Source organism: Lissotriton vulgaris, chromosome 9, assembly GCF_964263255.1.
Source record: "Lissotriton vulgaris chromosome 9, aLisVul1.2, whole genome shotgun sequence".
NCBI lineage: Eukaryota > Metazoa > Chordata > Amphibia > Caudata > Salamandridae > Lissotriton > Lissotriton vulgaris.
This window is the reverse complement of record NC_141697.1, coordinates 685,293,955-685,314,992: the sequence shown is the minus strand read 5'-3', so window position 1 is coordinate 685,314,992 and position 21,038 is coordinate 685,293,955. Positions and strand designations below refer to the sequence as shown.

Genomic DNA, 21,038 nt, shown 5'->3' with positions numbered 1-21,038 from the left:
TGACTGCACTTCTTCAGTATTTGACTTCAAATGTTGGTGCAAGAATAAAAAAAAAATTATCACTTTTCGTACAGTTATGTAAAATTAATTACAAATCACATAGGTTCTTTCTTTGCAGAAAAGTCCTTCTAAAATGTATTCATGCAAAGATTATTTTTTATGTAATTAGTTGTTTCCAGCCCATGGTGTGATGTGGATGATTCTCTTTCATTAACTGACTTTGTAAGGTCGACAAGATGTTTACAGGCCTTGACCTTGATCTGATGTTATTGTTTTTAAGCCAAGGATCTGTACCCAAATATATTCGCTTCAGCCCTTGGCTTTGTATTGAAAACAAGTTGCTTTCAGGCATTAGCTTTGAAAAACTGAATAGAATTTGTTCAAACGGGGGATTTTCGCTAATAAATAATTTTTTGCAGCATTTGCTTTGCTTATTGGACAAGACACGTTCAGTCCTTGTTTTTGTACCAGATATAAACTGTTTTCCCGACAAATCCTCAAGTCACGCTTGAGTTTGTTTTCAGGTTATGGCTTTGCCAAAGTATCATGCAGTTTCTGGGCTTATCTTTGCACAGAGACAGACTTTTTTTATTATTTGCGTTGCATAATTTGTCTCTAGGTATTGGCTTTGTACTGCTGGTGGGTTTTTTCAGATTTGGCTTTATATATATATGATACATTGCTTGCAGGCCTTGGTTGTGTAATGCAAAAAACTATTTTGATGCACCAACACAGGTTTTATGTCAGTGATGTATTCCTGTAACAAAGCACTTTCAAACCAACATTTTAACATTGTTCTGGGCACAAGTAGTTTACAGGCTTTCACTTTGAACAAAGACAGTCTGGTTGCAGGCCTTGCATTTTTAAGAGGACAGCTTTGAAATTGAATGGTGGGCAAGTTTTTTACATTGGTTGGCTTGCTATTAGCATGTTTTCTTCAAGCTTTACCTGTGGGGCAGAAGTTGAGCAGTTGTTTTACCTTTGTACAGGGGATGATTATCTAGAGGTATTTGAGTTTTAACAGGCAAAAGTCAATTTCCAAAGAACACTGGTCCGAGTGCGCTTTTCCCAACATTCAGCAAACAGTATTTAACACTAGAAGAAAACAGACACAAACATCTAGACACCAACATTAATACTACCATCTCCTCCTCTAAGACATTCCAAGCATAAGCTTGTATACTATGTGTGAAACTAACAAATAGGTTCACTCATAACCACATCAATGATAACACTTTTTTCCAGAGTCACTGGCCATTTTAATTTTCTCTCATTCAATCTTATCTGGCCTCACCCAAGCCAACAGAGCCTATTTAATCTTAACCTTAACAGACCTATGCATATCCACATAATAAATGACAGATAATTAGGAGGCACCAGACACATACCCACCGTGGTTGACTAATGTATGCCTTATTCTCTCTGACACTACAGGCTATCCGCCTTTCTACAGACCTTTTTTTTGGCTCATAGGTTGCCTGTCACACACATCTTTCGATCTTTTTCCATTTTTTTTATTTGGCAGTTTTACATATTTTAATTAGATTTCAGCCATAAACACAATACTAAGACCACTGACATCAGAGAAGTTTCAACTAAAGAAATTCAGGTGCATTATTTCTAATTAGTTGGCGATCGTTTACTCCTCATAATGCTCGTTTCATATACACCAATCAAATGTAGACTATTCTCACACCACCTGTTTTCCATTTCCATGGAGTCTCACTCAGTCACAAGTCCTTGTTCACCAACTTCCTCATAACATTGAACTCTTTAGGAAGCTTCCATAACATGATTTATGACCAGCTTATCCTTTCACTTGATGAAGGAATATCTTGGTGACCATCTATCGCACTGTAGGTCCCTGTAGGGCGATTTCAGTCTGTCATCAAGAGCAGCTCTCATGCAATTGGCCCTCATTTCCTCTTGGCACTTTTCCAGCTGATGGGTCTGCTGGTTGTCAGCATGAGGAGTCTGGTGGCCGAAAGGGGACTCTGCAGCTGTCTTGTTTGATAGGGTCTTTGGGTGTTTGAGCTTTACTGGTTGGTCGGCAAGACAGCTGGCAGCACAGCAGTGACCGAATGTGCCGGAAAACAGTCTTTCTGAAAATAATGAAGATCCAGGGGTCAACAATGGGGTTCGTAGCATTGAAGCGGAAAGCACTCAGGTCACCATGTTCACTGTTATCTGGATCAATGGCATTGATGAAGCCTCGGATCTGTGGGAAGAGAATATTTCAATTAATACAATACTTCTATAAGATCAAGAAACTACCCTAACTAATGGCAAAACAAGGAAATTGCATTGTGTCTGGTTACACAGGAATATGCCCTTAAGTTTATAACTGTCCTAAGCAATTAGTGTTTAAGCTAAGGGAATAATGAATAGGGTCCATCTTGTCTTTAATGGATTACCTTTAACCATGCAAACATAACTTTTATACTACTTTGTATTAGTTATTGTGTGCGCTTTTAACTATGCCTGGGTGTGAAATTCCGCTACACTCATCAAGTTTGTGGAGTTTTTCTCTCTCCGTGCTCCGTGAAGCGCACAGAGTTTCGAAAAACTCCGCTCTGCAAAGCAGAATTTTTTCCTCTCTCACTCTCACCTACGATAGGTTGGCGAGCTCGATAGAGGAAAATCTTACTCCAGACCACCTCCCGGAAAGATTTCTCAATGTGGGTGGTCATGGATGGATGCTACGGGTCGCGTTGAAAGACCTTCCATTCGCGTAGAGGAAGCTGCTGCTCGAGTGGAACATCTACTCTAGTGGCAGAAAGAAGTAGTGGCTTCTTGCGTTGCGCAGGGTTCTATTCATGCGGATTTTCCTACGTGAGACAAACACCCAGCACTAAAAATCAACACAAACTGCATGCAACACGCTCTGCCGCTTGCAGAACTCCCCATTGCATGGCAGAGGTTTTAAGGTCACTTTGCGGAGTTCCGCCAACTCTGCGAACTCCACCCAAGCCCTACTTTTAACCTGAAAAATAGTGATAATATTTATATTGTGCATAGCTATATGACAGAAATGTTGAATTTTAAGGTCATGTATCAAGGTGTTGTAATTCTTTTATGCTTTCTTACTTCATCAGTACCCATGCTAACACTGGTTAAAATTGACATGCACCAGAATTTAATTAAATTAGTTCACCTATCAGTCTTTATCCTTCTAACAGTAAAGCTTGCCTCTCCAGCAGTGGCCTATTGCTTTAAAACTACTCGATCCGGTAACAAATTTTACAATATAGTTTTATTTTAATGCCACAACCAAAAGTAACATATAACACTGCAATGCAAAATGGCTATCGAAAAATGTTATGTAACTTGCTTCGAAAATGCTGTAATGAATACACAGTAACACATACAATGAAAAACGCATTTTGTTTCGAAAAATACTTTAAAAAATACACAAAATAACAAATAAAATCAGAAAATTGAAGGTAACCTGAAAAGTGTCACAAATTGTAGCACACAGTATTTATGAGTACTGTTATTTAAATTACAAAATCATATTCGAACTATTAAGCATTGTATGGTCTTTAGAGGGCTTTTTGGGCAGGTATAGGCTTTTGTCTATAAACCATTACTGTGTCATGTACCAAACTTTTTGCAGTTGTAAAAACTTTGAATCTGGCATTGCGATGGCAAAACAACTTTTCACCATGTACAAAACCTGTTTTAGGACTTGCAAAGGAATGAATCAATGATTTGCTACTTCTATTGGGGCCGAAAGCCATTGAAAAGTGACCTCATCTAAGGCTGGGTAACTGATTTGCATGCTCTTTCCATGTGTTAAAGCTACACCCTTCTATTTAATGGATATGGGTGGCTTTAAAACTTGTTTTCTAGAAAGCAAATGGCTGGTTTGTGATCTGCTGTCCCTGCATTTGTAGCCACTCACTGTGGGGAAAAAAGAGGCTCAACAAGTTATTATTTAATCTGACGAATAAAGAGTTTGCAATGCAACCTATTAGTACATAGGTCTCATTACAAATTGCTGGTCAGTGTGGAGTATGCGAGTCCCTGGTTTGCGAATAGGGATAGTAATTCAGGCCCTTATTTCTACAAATTGACTTGATTTTAAAAGCAAAGAAATGGCCGTCACCAAAACGTGATAGTTTAACTGAAAAGGTAAAATTACATGGAAGATGCTGCATCGCACAAAACAAAAGCTCTCGACTGGTGACCTAGTGGTGGCTTTGGGTCACAATATGGACTATAGGGTAGTAGTTATGGCGTTAAGAATAGCAAATCTACACCCACTTGCATATATTTACCTTACAATATAGTGGCAGTCCATATAGTTGATGCGATATTTGTATAGGTTGATATTTCGACTACGATATTAAGGCATACACCCAAGAATAAAGACGTTTTTTCCAATCCGCACAGCAGAAGTCTGTATGGGGCCATTCCTCTAGCACTTTATTTCAATAAACTCTCTCTTATACGATCAAACCTGTCTTCTCACCATCATTACAACTGCTGTTACAACATTGGCAATTTTACAACAAATCCCTAATCTGCCTTCACCCAATCCAATCTGTGCCTCCTATTTATGAATACCACAATCCAATGGGTAAATGATTTGAGTTCACTGGAGTTATGGCAATGTCTCATAATGAATTTTCTGCTAGGTAGAAACTGCGCTTTGTGACAACATCTATCAGAATACTATATTGTACAGTTGATAGCTACACCAAGAAAAACACCATATAAATGTAATATTTAGCATCAAAGTTTCCTTTGTCGAATACCATTCACTGCAATCTTTCTCACAAATGTGTTACTTTTAGAATGGTTTCTAATTAAATGAATACTTTCTAAGGTCTTTGGTCTTTATGGACAAATTTATATGAATGCTGTAGCTTTCTCTGAATTTTAAATAGTACCTCCATTAAAGAATTTAGACCCTGATGTTCAAAATTCACAAAGCTGGGATATACAATATATAAGGTTATGTGACCACAAAGGGTGGGTATAATGTACCAATTCAAGCCTTAATAGGAATTTTCTGGCATGCAAAAAGGCTTTGGTGACTCATTCTAAATCAAAACATTGAGAGGGGCCTAAAAGAGGATTTCCCTTCCTATTTATGAGTCGCAATGCTATGTATCAATGGACCACTGCATTTTCCCTTTATCATTTGTTGCATGTAAACTTTTTTTAAAAGAGCCCCTCTCGGTTCAAGGGGCACAGGATGCTATAGAAAACATGTTAACATTTAAGGATTTAATATGTAGACAAAATATTTGTTGTACACCGTGTGCCTCCAACTCCATAATCACAGGCAATACAGGGGGTCACAAAAAGCTTACTGCCTCATAAACATTAATGAGGCAGGATGTTGTGCGACTTTCTGTGTATGCATGTTATACAATGAGACTAAGGGTGTGAGTTGATGCAACGGGTTTCCCTTAGCAACTTGGTCTTGTGTTTTATTAAATGTTGCAATATGAACTTTATGAAGTTTGCAATATTTAAAAACAACCAGTATGGGACTAAAAACAGGCATGTGGTGGGTAAAACCACTTATAGTAGCAGAATTCTCTTGAAAAAAAAACAATTGCTAGAAAATTCTGTTGCAAACCCTTTGTGACATAATCCTTTTTCAACGATTGGCTTTATTAGTCCAACATGTTAATTCTGCTGATTCTATGAAAAGTCTAATGGAAAAGCCTCTTTCTGACATACATTTTAGGGCCTTTCTTTCACTTCTTGACTCCTGAGATGAGAAATTGTTGAATATATTTCGCAGTCAAAATGTTAACATTATTAATGCTATGTGAAAGTCATCTTCTTCCTTTCTCTTTAGCTCAGTCTTTGGACATCTGTAAGCTTACATTGTTTGACTCTATCACATGTACCCCATGGCAGACCCGTCCATATAGTACTATAAATGTGTGTCTTGCCTTTGCTTATTGAGCAAGCTTTGAATCGAAGAACACTCTTACTGGCTGAAAAAGTTATTCCCAATTTATAAATGTTTCTTTTGATAATAAACCCATTCAGACTTTGATTGGCATGTGCGTACATTTTCTCTGACACCTCAATTTGACAGCTATTTTCAACAATATACAGTACACATTCACTTGAGACCAAAGAGGATAGAATGCCTAATTATAATAGTTAATACGTCATAGTTATGCTCTGTTTACAATTCAGTCAATACCCTCTACCTTTTTCACTACTTCCTTTTAACTGAAATGTATGCTAACAAAGAACTCTTTAGTCTCAATCGAGCCTTATGGAGGTTGAATGTTCCTTTAAAACATGAATCACAGTCCTTGTTAGCAGATGGATTAAGATAAATCTACATTTAAAAACAAATGCAGCCTAGCAATATATTTTTCAATTATTTTCTAGAACGTTTGCTTAAGTGTCACCACCTTTCAACCTTGGGAATATGCATCCAATCCTCTGATTTCAACAAAACTTCACTTTAATGCAACCTAAATATAATAAATGTTCGTCTTATATTAGGATTTTGATGAAGTTGTAATTGAGGAGCACAGTCGGTTAATGTGCAATGCATCCACTGGGAATAATCTTTAAGTAAAGTAGCATGAGCCTAGTCTTTTCATATTTCTGGCGAAAAGGACTTCCTCTGTGGCAGTGGGGTCCATTTCCCACTGTGAGTCCTTGGCTTCCTTTTTCTTGGAGAAGGTCCAGGCTATCTACCGGGCCTTCCCCAGTAGGGGGACTGTCTTGGGAGTCCTAGATGGGGTTCAAAGCCACTCTACCTTGCACTCTTTTCCCCCACTACTCTTGGAGGGGTTTAATAAATTTGATTAAATCTGGCTCTCCGTCGGATCCAGTAAGACCCGCTCTTTTCAGAGAACAGTCCTTTCTGGGGCGCTCTGCAGTGTGTTCCCTAGTTAATCTCTCACTGGACTCAGGTGTTGTTCCAACTAAATAGAAGCAGGCAGTGGTTTCTCCAATCATTAAGAAGCCTTCGTTGGACCCCTCGAAACCTGAAAGCTATCGCCCCATTTCACTACTACCCTGGCCGGCGAAGATTGCGGAAGCTCATGTCAACCTGGCCTTGTCAGAACATCTTGCCCGGACCAACGCCTTAGACCCTACGCAGAATGGCTTTCGTGCTGGGCACAGCACGGAAACTGCCCTTCTTGCCATGGTAGAGCTGCTACGAGCGGTGCTGGATGCTGGTCAGACGGCGGCGCTGGTATTATTAGACCTCAGCACTGCCTTTGACACTGTTTCCCACAGCATTCTGTTGCACCGGCTAGAGGAGATTGGTGTTGGGGGACAGGCTTTACAGTGGTTCCGCTCCTTCCTCGACAATCGTTCCTTCTGTGTGGCTATCCCTCCCTTCAAGTCCAAATTCCAGCCTCTGGCCATGGGGGTTCCGCAGGGATCCTCGCTGAGCCCCACGTTATTCAATCTGTACGTGAGACCGCTGGATGAGGTCACTAGGCAGTGGGGCCTGACTTTGGTCTCATACGCCGATGACACTCAGCTGGCGGTTACTCTCAGCGGGGATGCGTAACAAGACGCCCCCAGGTTTCAGAATGGACTGAAGGAGGTGGCCAACTGGCTGACGGCGAACTGTCTCCAGCTTAATGCCACCAAGACAGAGATTATGATTGTCGGTAAGAGAGTGGAGCTCTGGGGTGACAGGTGGTGGCGTTCAGAACTGGGACCAGCTCCGACTCCGGTTTCGGAACTAAGAAACCTGGGAGTGTGGCTGGATGCTGGCCTCACCTTCGTCGGCCATACCAAGAAAACAGCAGCCTGCTGTTTTGGCGTTCTTCGGGGTTTAAGACCCGTTCTTAATTTGTTTGATGCCCCAACTAGGCAGCTGGTGATTCAGGCTACAGTTATTTCTCGCCTGGATTACGCCAGCTCCCTCCTGGTGGGGGCCAATCAGGCAGAAATTACCGCCTACAGCGGGTACAAAATGCCGCAGCCAGAGCGATAGTCGGCCTGCCTAGATTCTGTCCTGTTTCCAATGTCCTTCGCTCCTTGCATTGGCTACCAGTGAGGAAGAGAATCCATTTTAAGGTCCTTTGTTTGACTTTAAAAATTTTGAAGGGCATAGGTCCCCAGATTTTGTCCAACTTTCTGTCCTTTTATGTTCCGACACGCGCTCTGCGTTCCTTGGGCCAGGCTCCTGCCGTGGTCCGTCGATTCAGGCTTTGTCGTGCCGGTGGACGCTCCTTTTGTGTCAACGCTGCAACTATCTGGAACTCCCTCCCGGTGGAAATTCGTCTGCTGGAGGATCTTATGCTTTTTCGGAAAGCCATTAAAACATTTTTGTTTTAGTCTCTCCTTTTAGCTGTCCCTATTCTGTTTTTGGCTTCGAGTTGGGCTATGTTCTACCTTGTTAGGGCGCCAGGACGCTCCTTTGCTGGAGCAGCTGTGCGCACAATAAATACCTATAACATAACATAACATACTCTGAAATCAGATCGGCCATAACGACACTGATGCAAGCATGCGGCTGGGACTTAGAGATGGTATGAATGGCGCTGGCTCAAAAATAATACAAAATTGGATTTCAACATCAGTGCACCATAGATACAGTTGTGTTCTGTGTTTATGTGCATGAAGACTCTAGTAGCCCTTGACAGACCTCTTACAAGTATTAGGTAATCTGATGGGTGTGGCTCGGTGTGGTAACAAAGATTGTGATGCAGTGCATGCAGTTAATGGTTGCACTTTGAAGAATAATGACGTGCACTACAAAGCTCTGTGTGTGGCGTGGCCAATTGCTTGTTCCTGGGCTGGGGAGAATGCTACAACTGGCAACGAGGATGGGATTTGGAACCTAAAGAAATAAGAGTGCTCTCTCTTAGAGCTTGCCAAGGTCCAGCAAATTGCTTGTGCGTGCCACGTGCGCCTCAGTTGAAGGGAAGCAGTAAACGGTTGCTGTATGTGGAGTCAAAGCGCCACTCCAGCCAGTACAAGGTTTTCAAATAAAATGAAAGCCCCAAGGAAAGTCAAGTCCCAGCTGGCCCAGAACCTGCTAGTGATGCTGAAAGACAAGGAAAGGTGCAGTAGTATACCACAGAGCATACATACAGTACGATAGGTCTAAAGGCAGTGACAACCAGGTACAGAGAAGGCCTCGATAGCCAGGTGCACAACTGGACCAGATGCGGCCGCCTCCAGGCACCAAAGAAGGCTAAAGGTAGTGAAAACCTGGTATAATGCAAAAGGTTGAGAATGGTGATGACCATGTACAGGAGACAAAACAGCTATTCACCACCAAAGGTGAAAAAGAGGCCATATGACATCAGTTCGGCTATGATAACACTGATGCAAGCATGTAGCTGATGCTTAGAGACGGTATGAATGCCGCCGGTTCAAGTGGGCAGCAGATGGCACTGGAGAGGGCCCTACTCTCAGCATTGTTGAGTTCACAGCTGGCTATGATGCTTCCATTTCCCTGACACCATCGCTTCCATTTGATACCCCCAAAAAGCACAATATTGGCACCAGATTGACTGCATGGATTGAAGCATTTTATGATTTCAGCGACGCACTAGAAGAAACAGAAATAAAAAATATCATCAAATACTTAAAGAACCTTCCAGGTGATGGAGTAAAAGAGGTCATAAAGAAAATATCATAACCTGGCTAAAAATCATACTGCCAATCAAGAAGACGTTGAAGGCCAAGTTCAATACAATGCAGAATGTTGACAATGAAAGGTACATTTTCAACCAAGCAAGACAGAAACCCGATAAGACAATGGATGTGTTTGAGAGACTTAATACACTTATAAAGCACTGCAAATTCAACAAATTAAATGACGAAGAAGCCAGGCATCTTAGAACTATTGATAGTTCCCTCTCCAACTCATTCCGATGATGAGAAAGTGCTCATGGCTGCAAGAGTGGAGGAACATGCTGATTGACAAGCTGCCAAACATCAAGCTGGAACAACACAAGACGATTCAGCAGTGAGCATAAAAAGTAAGCAGAACCACAAGGCAGAAGCCAATCGAGGGATGTCTGCAAAGAAACAGAAATTGTATTTTCTGTGGATTCTCCTTTCCACACCAAGGTATGTGTTCTGCTATTGGACAAATATGGCAAGGTTGCGGGAAGGAAAACCATTTCTTAGCGGTTTGCAAAGATAAGGAGAAACTAGGTGCATCATGAAGAGATAAGAAGATGGACGCCAGAAAGTTCCAGAAGCATTTTAGCGACTCCCACAAGGCCAAACGTCAGCATTGACTGAGGTAAGCGGAAACGAAATGAAGTTGATTGTTCAAATTTGCTCCTTGTTTACAGGCTGTTGATGCAGATCTAAAGGACACTTGTGTTCTAATTGATTTTATTGCCCTCTGGTGGGCCTCACAGGTAAGGTCAATTGTTGGTGCAGGCTGGGACCTGTAGTGTCCTTTCTTCAATTCCTACCTTTCAGTGGGTTCTGCGCCGTTACATACTTGTTATATTTTTGAAAAACATATACATCTATGGATATATTTTTATTTTTTAGGCCTTAGGTTTGGGTATTAGTATTGGGTTTAGGAGTAGAGAAGGGTATTGGATGGTAAGGGTATTTTTAGGGTTTAGGGCTGGGTAAGGGTATTGGGTTGTAAGGCTATTTTTAGGATTCAGGGCTGGGGAAGGGTATTAGGTAGAAAGGTTATTTGTAGGGTTTTTTTTATGTTGGGCAGGGGCATTAGGTGGTAAGGGAAATTAGTAATGGGAGGTTGGGGGTCTCGCCTACAAAAAATCAAATGTGTGTGTGTTTGTGTGTTTATGCATAATTTACCTTATTTATACTTACTTGCATGGTCAAGGTATGTGTGGTAAAGTCAGTAAATGCATCTGTTGTAATAATTACTTGGTAAAGGCATGCATGATCAACACATGCATTGTACAATTGTACAACTCAGGAATATCATGTAAAAAACAGTAGAGTTAGTCCTGGGAACTTTTTTCCTATTGGTCAGGGAGTCTTCCACCCAGAAAATGCCTGGCAAAAATATGGAACCCCTGAGTACCTTCTTCAGAACACCTTTGGACCTGTTGAAGACAGAAGAAGGACTGCGCCTGCTGTTGAACCTGTGGAGAGAAAACCCAAGGGATGGACCTGTACCAATTTGTATCCAGGTCCAAAGGTGAACTCCAAGAAGTTCTCTCCTTTTTTGTATATATATATATATATAACCTTCCTGTTGGACTCAGTGAATCCGAAAATAGGGAGTTTGGTGCCGCCGAGGACTGCATCTCGGTATTGGATTGTGAGTCAAAATAAATCGAACTGTGAAACAAAATACCGGAAAAAGCATAACCACAAGTCCCACAAGCCATTTCAAAACGGAAGTGATTCCAACAAAAGAATGCCATTGGAGGCAAACGAAAAGATTTCAAAACATCGGGCGGTGGTTATTCTCAGAGCACGGCTTACCTCTGAAGAAGTTCCATGTTGGAACAAAACATGTCGGGATTATGCCACAAGCTGCTGTTTTTCCATTAATAAAGGAGCTGAAGCAGAGTTTTCAGGTGTGACCACCGTTTTTTTCCCGTTGGGAGTTAAACTTTGTTGTAATATAAATCGGCGTGGTTCAGCCGAATGTCTAACACCACCACAAGAGCGCCGTAATTCTCCCGCCTTGAACCTTCCTGTTGGACTCGGTGAATCCGAAAATAGGGAGTTTGGTGCCGCCGAGGACTGGATCTCGGTATTGGATTGTGAGTCAGTTTCAAACGAGGACTGACCCGGGAAAACCCTGCGCCCAAATGATGGAAGCAACAGCCTTTTGAATCACTGGTCCGAGCAAGCGTTTTAAAAACCCAAAATCAACATGGAAAAAGAACGCCATGGGCAGACACATGAAAGAAATGGAAAACAAAATTGAAACAAATCGGATGGTGAAACAAAAGGACTGAGACAAACATACAGTGCAAACAAGCGCTGAAAAAACAACAGCACAATGCTCTACCCACTGGAGGGTTGCAATTAGAAAACCGTTCTTTTGAATCACAGGTTCGAACAAAATCAAAAGGCAACATGGAAAAAGAATGGTAGAGAGACACGGAAAAAATAAAAACAAAAATAAAGGGAAAGTGACTCAAAATAAATCGAACTGTGAAACAAAATACCGGAAAAAGCATAACCACAAGTCCCACAAGCCATTTCAAAACGGAAGTGATTCCAACAAAAGAATGCCATTGGAGGCAAACGGAATGATTTCAAAACATCGGGCGGTGGTTATTCTCAGAGCACGGCTTACCTCTGAAGAAGTTCCATGTTGGAACGAAACATGTCGGGATTATGCCACAAGCTGCTGTTTTTCCATTAATAAAGGAGCTGAAGCAGAGTTTTCAGGTGTGACCACCGTTTTTTTCCCGTTGGGAGTTAAACTTTGTTGTAATATATATATATATATATATATATATATATATATATATATATATATATATATATATTCTGCAAATACCTCGCAGCAGCGCTCCTTTCCAAAGGAAACTCGAGGCAAGGACCAACTTTCTTTCAGCATTCTTTATTTAGTCATCAGGTAGTCTGTCATGACGCGTTTCAGCCGTCAAAGCGGCCTTGGTCACATCAATATATATATATATATATATATATATATATATATATATATGCATTATGCCCCACATCCCTACATCCAATCCAGAGCTTTCACTGTTTTCCCCGTTGTGGCCTCTGCTTCTTCATTGCTGGAGGAGTTGCTGTGTGATATTTTGCACGTCAGCCAGAGACGCGCTACAGAGGCCCCGTTCTCCAAGTCGGCCCGGGCTTCACTGGTTCCTGCTCCGGCAGTCTACTGTTACGTCCAAGGTATTGGAATGGCCCGGTGCCCGCCTCTCAGTACAAGGGAATCATGGGCGGCGGCAGCGTGGTCTGTGACTTCACGGAGAATCGTTTTCCATTGTCTTTTCGACCCCTGCCCGGGGGACACTTGTTTTCTGGGGGGCTGGATCATTTGCGGACTGGAGGAAGCTCTGGGACTTTAATTCACCGGACACTGACTATTGATCATGCCGCATTTTGCCCTGCACTCCGCAAATCCACATGGATACACCCCACGCAGCACTTACCTGGGCATTGAATTCTGGGAGTAGTGAGCGGACATTCAACGTTGGGGTGGGGTGGATTCCATCAAATGGGATAGTGGCAGGCCATTTGATAAGTGGGTGAACAAGTCTCCTGAACATCTTTGGCATCTGAGGAAGGCCGTTCAGGCTGAAATGCATTATGCCCTACATCCAATAAAGAGCTTCCACTGTTTTCTCCGTTGTGGCCTCTGCTTCTTCGTTGCTAGAGGAGTTGCTGTGCGATATATATATATATATTGAGGCAAACCAGTGGCACAGCGATGGGAACCTGCTTCGCCCCCAGCTATGCAAACCTTTTCGTAGGCTGGTGGGAGGAGCAGGTTGCCCTAGCTGGCCTCTTCCTAGTGTGGAGGGGCTCCACCACACAGGCAGAGGAATTTATTGAGGATCTCAATCATAATGAATTGAACTTAAGGTTTACATCTGACATAAGTGAGACGGAGGTACACTACCTTGATCTAAGGGTTTTTGTCCACAAAGGCAGGCTGGAGATGACTCTATATAGAAAGCCGACAGCCGGCAACAGCATATTACATACTGGAAGCAGCCGGCCCCCCAGTCTGATTCATAGCATCCCCTATGGGGAACTGCTAAGATTGAGACGAAATTGCTCCTTGGAAGCTGATTTCATCTTAGCAGCTAAGGAATGTGTAGCTACATTTTTCGTTAGAGGATATGACCAATCTCCGTTGGATGATACCTTCAAGAGAGTATTGAGAATTCCTAGGAAACATCTACTAGCACAAACATCCAAGATCAGTGATGAGTCAGATTTGAACACTAAATTTCGTATGATTACCACCTATTCTGATGAAGCAAACAAACTAAGACACATTCTTACAAGGAACTGGCACATACTCCGTACAGATCCCATAATAGGGGGTGATGTTCCAGCAAAACCTTTGTTGACGTTTAGGAAATCTAAGTCAATTAAGGATAATCTTGTACAAAGTCATCTTATGCTGCTTCATCCGAAATCTGGTGGTACTCTGAAAGACATGAGGGCTTTTTTTCCTTGGGGAAAATGTTGTGCCTGTGAGAACAGTAGACGGACATTAATATACAATGTTCCGGGTCTTGGCAAACCAAGAACAATCAATAAATTTATCACTTGCACGACTCCATATGTAGTGTACTGTTTGGTCTGCCCATGCGGATTACAATATATTGGGAGTACAATTAACAACGTAAAACTCTGTATATTGGAACACCAAAGGGCAATCACCAATAAGGACATAACCTACCCGGTTGCTCGACACTTTGCCAAAGTACATGGCCGCAACAGAGAATTGCTGCGTTACTATGGCATTGATCCTGTGCCCCTGCATCCCAGAGGGGGAGACAGATTGCTGAGTCTTCCCAGACTGGAGTCCAGATTTATAATAGATTTAAAAACAAACTAGAAATCCATCTGGGCTTAATACAGGGGAAGAACTAACAGTACACCTGGGGAGATGATCCTTTAATCCCACCTTGATTATGTCTTTTCTGTTATAGATCATGACCGAAATGTTCCTGATGTAATGAAATGTCTTAATATGATTCCGAATCTGTCGTTGCTAGATAAGGCCTTTCATTTTCTTCTTTAGCCTTTCAACTTTCCTTATTGCATTATCATTTTCAAATGTCTACATGTATACTCACATTGTGAGCATTGAATACTGCAAACAAGAACTATGAAAATTGGTATTCTGCCCTATACTAATAGATTATGCAAAGTGTATCTTTCTTAATTTTGCGCTTTTCAGAAGCTCGATTGAATGTAAAAAACTTTTGTGAATTTATCTCCGGAACACATTATGTTTTGTGATGCCGGAGCTATGCCGATACACGGCTGGATTGTAATTTGCCACCGGTTTAAGTTTACGGTGCAAAGGATTATTTATTTGATGTTTGAGAAATGTTTTTTCTTGGTAATTCAGCCAGGGCAATGCCTATACACGGCGACATTTTATTGCTTTCTGGCAGTGGTTATTAGCCTTTATAAAATGTTCATAATATGCATACATAGACTTGAGGCATCAGCCAGATGAAAAATGTTATTTACATGATTACATTTAAGAATATGTAAAATGGCTGCCACGTTTTACCAGCGTTTCATATGGAATGTGTATGCACTGAAATTGTGTCCGCTCTCAGTTTCAATGAGGGCGTTTACAAAAATGAGCCGTGAGCAGCGTGTTGCTGACACTGAGGAAGGACTTTTGTCTGAAACGCGTCTGTCATCTCTGCCGTAGGCTTTGAATAAACCCTGTTGCCGTACCCAGAGTGCTTAAGGTTTCTTTTACAAGCTGTGAGGGGGACTGGCGAGTATATATATATATATATATATATATATATATATATATATATATATATATATATATATATATATATATATACATATATATTTGCGCCCACTGTTTTTTCGCTTAAGGAGGATCCCAGAGCTGGCACATTATGCTCTAGTGCTGGACGAGCTGATTGCATTATACTCGGGTGGTAAAATACGCTGGCTAAATAAACTCAAAGAGATGATCACAAAGCTAGGTTTGACTGAATTTTGGATTTCCCAGGCACCACCCCAAAGCAAGTAATAAAGAAAATGTACTGGGAGTGGGTGGAGGCCCTTGAACAGAGGAACCGAAGTAGGGGAATATTAACTATGCAATTTTTGGTACATAAACCAACAAGGATGCTGGATCCCTTTCTTGACGTGATAAAAACGCCCAGAGACAGAGCAATTTTCCTAAAGATGAGATATGGAACCCTGCCTCTGAATCATTTTACCAAAGGTTGGAAAGCCTCAAGGTCACTGAACGGTGGATGCCCATGCTGTTCGTGTAAAATAGAATCCCTTGCTCACTTTATGTTTGGTGGGCACCCTGGGACATTGCAGGAGATGGCCCTGGGGGTGGCGGTCCCAAGGGCTATGGAGGGCTCGAGGAGAGGGGCCGCGCGGCCCCCCTACTTTTGTCAAAATAACCTCAGGGACAAGCTGGTATCCAGGGACCCACAACGGACCCCTGAATTAAAATATTTGGGTGGGGTGGTCCCCAGGGCAGAGTGGGGGGGCAGGAGCCCCACCCCACACTTTATCATTTTAATTTAAGCCTGGGGAGGTGGTGGTCCCGGGCTTGGGGGGCCCATGGGACCCCCCCATCCATAATGAACAATGCCCCAGGAAGGTGGCAGTCCCCAAGGCAGCGTGAGGGGAGGTAGGAGCCGCCCACGCATTTTATTTACAAGTCCAAGGGAGGTGGTGGTGCCCAGGGCTGCGCGGCCCCAGCGGGCCCCCACTAATTTATTGCACATTGCTCCTGGGACCTGGCCCACCCGGAGGCTTATAGAAAACAAAGTGCTGGAGCCCGTGCTTTATTTATTTATTTTTTTAATTCTGTCGGATTCACGCCGCAAGCACAAATTCGTCTATTTTTTTTAAAGAAAAGCTTTTTGGATCCTGGGGTTCTTTGTGGGACCCCCTGAACAGGTCTAGGGTGTCAGGGTGTTTCTACCCTGCCCCCCCTTCTTGTTCTTAATCTTTTTTTTACTGTCTTGCGACTCGGTTTTACCGAATCACAAGATGGCTGCCAACACTTCCTGGTTTAGAGTGTTGGCCGCCAATCAGAAGTCAGCTAGTGATCCTGGTCATTTGCGAATCCTCCTGTTTGCTCAGATATCGATTTTTTTATATTTAAATTTCTCAGTTACTACTGAACAGGTTTACACCATTTTAAAAAAAGGGTGCTTTCTGAACCAAGAGCTACCTTGTTGCCAAATTTGGTGCAATTCCGTTCAGCAGTGCGGGCTGTAGCCTGTTCCAAAATTCCTACGGAAATTAACATGGAGAAAAAGCGTTTTGAGACCCCTTTTTTCTCGGCCCCCGCCTGACGAATCACCAAGAAACTTTAAAGACAGGAGCTGACCTGAGTGAACCATTAGTTTGGAAAAGTTTGGGAAGATTCGTCAAACGGCGCTAAAGATATTGGCAAAAGAAAAAACACTTTTGAATAGAAACAAGGTCCTAACTATAACTACCTATAACTACCTACTGGTGACAGTATGTGATATATATATATATATATATATATATATATATATCACAACAGCACCTCCTCCCTCGAGAAAGATCACCACGGACACCTCACATGGATTGCAGAAATTTTAATCATTCAACTGTGCAGTTGAATGATTAAAATTTCTGCAATCCATGTGAGGTGTCCGTGGTGATCTTTCTCGAGGGAGGAGGTGCTGTTGTGATAGTTTACAGGGCTTCTGGTGCCCTGACCACGGACCGCCCGACAGACGGCTTCTTCCATACCGGAGCTGTGTTGCTTATATATATATATATATATATATATGTATATGTATATATATATATATATATAAATATATATATATAATATAAATATATATATATAAATATATATATATATATATATATATATATATATATATATATATATATATATATATATATATATATATATATATATATATATATATATATCAAATGCTCTGCCACTTCTCTCACGCTCTGGAGTCACACCAGCCAGGATATGAAGTACACGGACATGGACCAGTTAAGTGCTTGCGTTTTTTTTTTCCTAGTGAAGGGTAGTCTCATGACGTTTCGGCTCACAGGAGCCTTGTTCACATGACAATGTTCTAATGCAAGGTTTGCCCTTTTAAAGTGCCAGTGATAGGTTAATTAACGTCACATGTGAGGGCTGTGTATGGACATAGAAAACATACTGAGCTTATATAACAGTTATGTTTCAAAAGACATTATTCAGTTGCTTTTTACAAATCACTGTAAAATACCAGATTAGCATCAAATAACCGTCTGACATTGAATTAGAATGTTGACATTTGTAACATCGTGGGTAAAACGAGGTATCACAGTTAAATACATTGTACTAGTAGGCTGTATAATTCAAACTTCCACTCAACTCAGGATACAATAATATCTTCATTAGTCCTAAAATATATATATATACAGATATCATTTACAATTCTCATCCTGCAAGACCAATAGATGTATAAAGTGCATATGCATGATTTTTGATGTGCGAGTGTCGCGTTCAGTACAATTATTCGTGCAAATATCGCATCAGTGCAAAACAAATCCGATTGGGAATACTATCCCCCATCTATCTGTGAAAATACGCTAATGTGCAAAACTGGTATGGTCAATATTCATAGCAGCTGGTCGTGCAGATATCCTCCGCCTGTGCAAAAAATCGCATGGCTTCAGGTAATTTAAGAAGTTCATAAGGACAATGGCAAATATCGAAGCATAATTCTTCTACAATAGATAAAACAATCTGAGTCTAATACTTGCTTACTATTTGTATCCGATGTTTTTAAAAGATGTTAAAAACAGCCTAAAACTCGTTCCACCCCAATGTTGTCAACCCACCCTTTAAAAGCCCAGGGGGGAATCTCATTATGTACATACACTGTGATAGAAGTGAATTAAGTGTCTACTAAAATAATCAACAAAGGACTGACCGGGATTAAGGACCCACACAGTCCATATTTTCTAAAGTGCCCTTCAATTGTGAAAATCAACATTTCAAATATAAGTAGCAGCAAAATCAGTTTTATATTAGGTCCCAACAATGTCTCTACCTTCTTCGTCCTCATGTGGTACCTCCCAGCCGGGTGGTTCCTACTCATGAGGCTTGCAGAAGGGAAACATTGTGTATTTATATATACATAGAAAATAAGCGGATGATATGCACAGAGGCCCACTGGAGGGTTTGAAAAAATGTGTAAAAAATCGGCTCAGAAAAGTAAAGTTTGGCAAGACACTGGCTATGCTGGAATAGTGGAATCGGGACTCCTGCTCCTGGCGGTTTGTGTACTGGAAAATTAACGCCACATGGGATTGAATGCAGAGGTCCACTCCAGATTTTGTAATATGCCGCCCCATGATTAAGATGCTTGTTAGCATCGAAACGCGTTGGGATACAAAAGGGACATCAGGTGCTACCATGCCGCTTTTGAAATAAAGGTTTGTTGAACTCACCTTCGTAGAGTGCTGCCTCAAGCTTTGGGGGTTTGTGAAGGATAATACACGCGGCATCTCCTGCCGTAGGAGGCGTGCACCGCTTTTGAAACTGGACTTTTTTCTGAAGGGCTGGGAAACGAACTTTAGCCCTTACAGCACGAGGGTGTCAGAAAATAAAGCGGATGATATGCACAGAGACCCACTGGAGGGTTTGAAAAAATGTGTAAAAAATCGGCTCAGAAAAGTAAAGTTTGGCAAGACACTGGCTATACTGGAATAGTGGAATCGGGACTCCTGCTCCTGGCGGTTTGTTTACTGGAAAATGAACGCCACATGGGATTGAATGCAGAGGTCCACTCCAGATTTTGTCATATGCCGCCCCATGATTAAGATGCTTGTTAGCATCGAAACGCGTTGGGATACAAAAGGGACATTAGATGCTACCATGCCGCTTTTGAAATAAAGGTTTGTTGAACTCACCTTCGTGGAGTGCTGCCTCAAGCTTTGGGGGTTTGTGAAGGATATATATATATATATATATACGCGAATCTTTTCGTCGGCTGGTGGGAGGAGCAGGTAGCCTGGGCCCCCAGACTGGCCACCTGGAACACCAGGGTGGTCACCTGGAGCAGATACATAGATGATCTGTTCCTGGTGTGGAATGGTACGGTTGAGGAAGCTAACCAATACATCCAACTGCTCAATGAAAATGAATACCATCTGAGGTTAACCAGTGAAATCAGTAGGGACAGGGTCAATTATCTAGACCTAGAAGTGAGTGTGAGTGAGGGACGTATCTGCACGCAACTTTACCGCAAGCCTACGGCCAGCAATAGTGTTTTACACGCTTCTAGCGGCCATCCCCGTAAATTAATTAATAACATCCCGTACGGGGAGTTTTTGCGGTTAAAACGTAATTGCAGCCACAACACCCACTTCGAGAAAGCAGCTGGTGAATGCATGGAACGATTTCTATCAAGAGGTTACAGCTTTTCCCTTTTGCAAAACACCCTAGACAGGGTCAGAAAAATACCACGTGCTAGTCTTTTTGTCAAAGAACAAGGCCCTGATACTGAAGGTAAATTCCGCATCATAACACCATATGCTGCCGACTCATGCAAACTGCGATCCATTTTGTCTAAACATTGGCACATCTTAAAATCGGATCAAATTGTAGGGCCGGATATTCCCAACACCCCACTGATCACATTTAGAAAGGCCAGATCACTCAGGGACAAGATGGTTCATAGCTACCTACCACCGATGAAAAGATCACTAGGAACCTTGAAAGACGCCAAAGGCTTTTTTCCTTGTGGAAAATGCAAAGCTTGCGCTTCAAGTAAAAGGACTTTAACATATCAAGTCCCAGGTATAAAGAATGGTAGGAAAATAGCAAAGTTTATGTCATGCCAGTCTGACTTTGTTGTTTATTGCCTAATGTGCCCCTGTCAGTTACAGTATGTTGGGAGTACCATCAATCCTGTTAAGTTGAGAATTTTGGAACATATGCGGGCCATTGTGAATAAGGACATCACGTATCCAGTGGCCCGTCATTTCTCCCTGAAACATAACAGTGATAGAAACCTTCTTAGATATTTCTGTCTGGACCGAGTCGAGGAAAATCCCAGAGGGGGTAATAGATTACTTGCACTCAGGAGACTCGAGTCCCGGTATATCATAGACCTTGAGACGAAAGCACCTGGAGGCTTAAATATGGGAGAGGAACTGGCCTCTCACCTGGGTTGAACACATGTGCAGTTCTATGCTATGACTTCCCGTCAAGTTGAGTACTGAATTTCCAACATAGACTTGACATTCTGTTAATTTGTGCTAAGATTCTTTGGAATTGTTTTGTATGTTTTTGTTTTTGTTCTCTGTTTCTGTTGTGTGATGGATGCCTTCATCACCACTGAAATTATACTGGAGGATATGCTTTAATAGGTAACCACATTGTATGTTTTGCATTCCACTCAGGG

The 21,038-nt window shown here is 41.8% G+C and overlaps 1 protein-coding gene across 1 annotated transcript in view; it reads right to left on the bottom strand.

Annotated features, from left to right (window-relative positions):
* Window positions 1–1,520: 1,520 nt before the first annotated feature.
* PTGIR (prostaglandin I2 receptor) overlaps window positions 1,521–21,038 on the bottom strand; it is a 226,064-nt gene continuing 206,546 nt past the window's right edge. Inside the window, exon 2 of the mRNA XM_086938406.1 lies at window positions 1,521–2,218. Within this exon, the coding sequence (XP_086794532.1) occupies window positions 1,961–2,218 (258 nt within the window). The 3' untranslated portion in view covers window positions 1,521–1,960. The remainder of the gene's footprint in view (window positions 2,219–21,038) is intronic.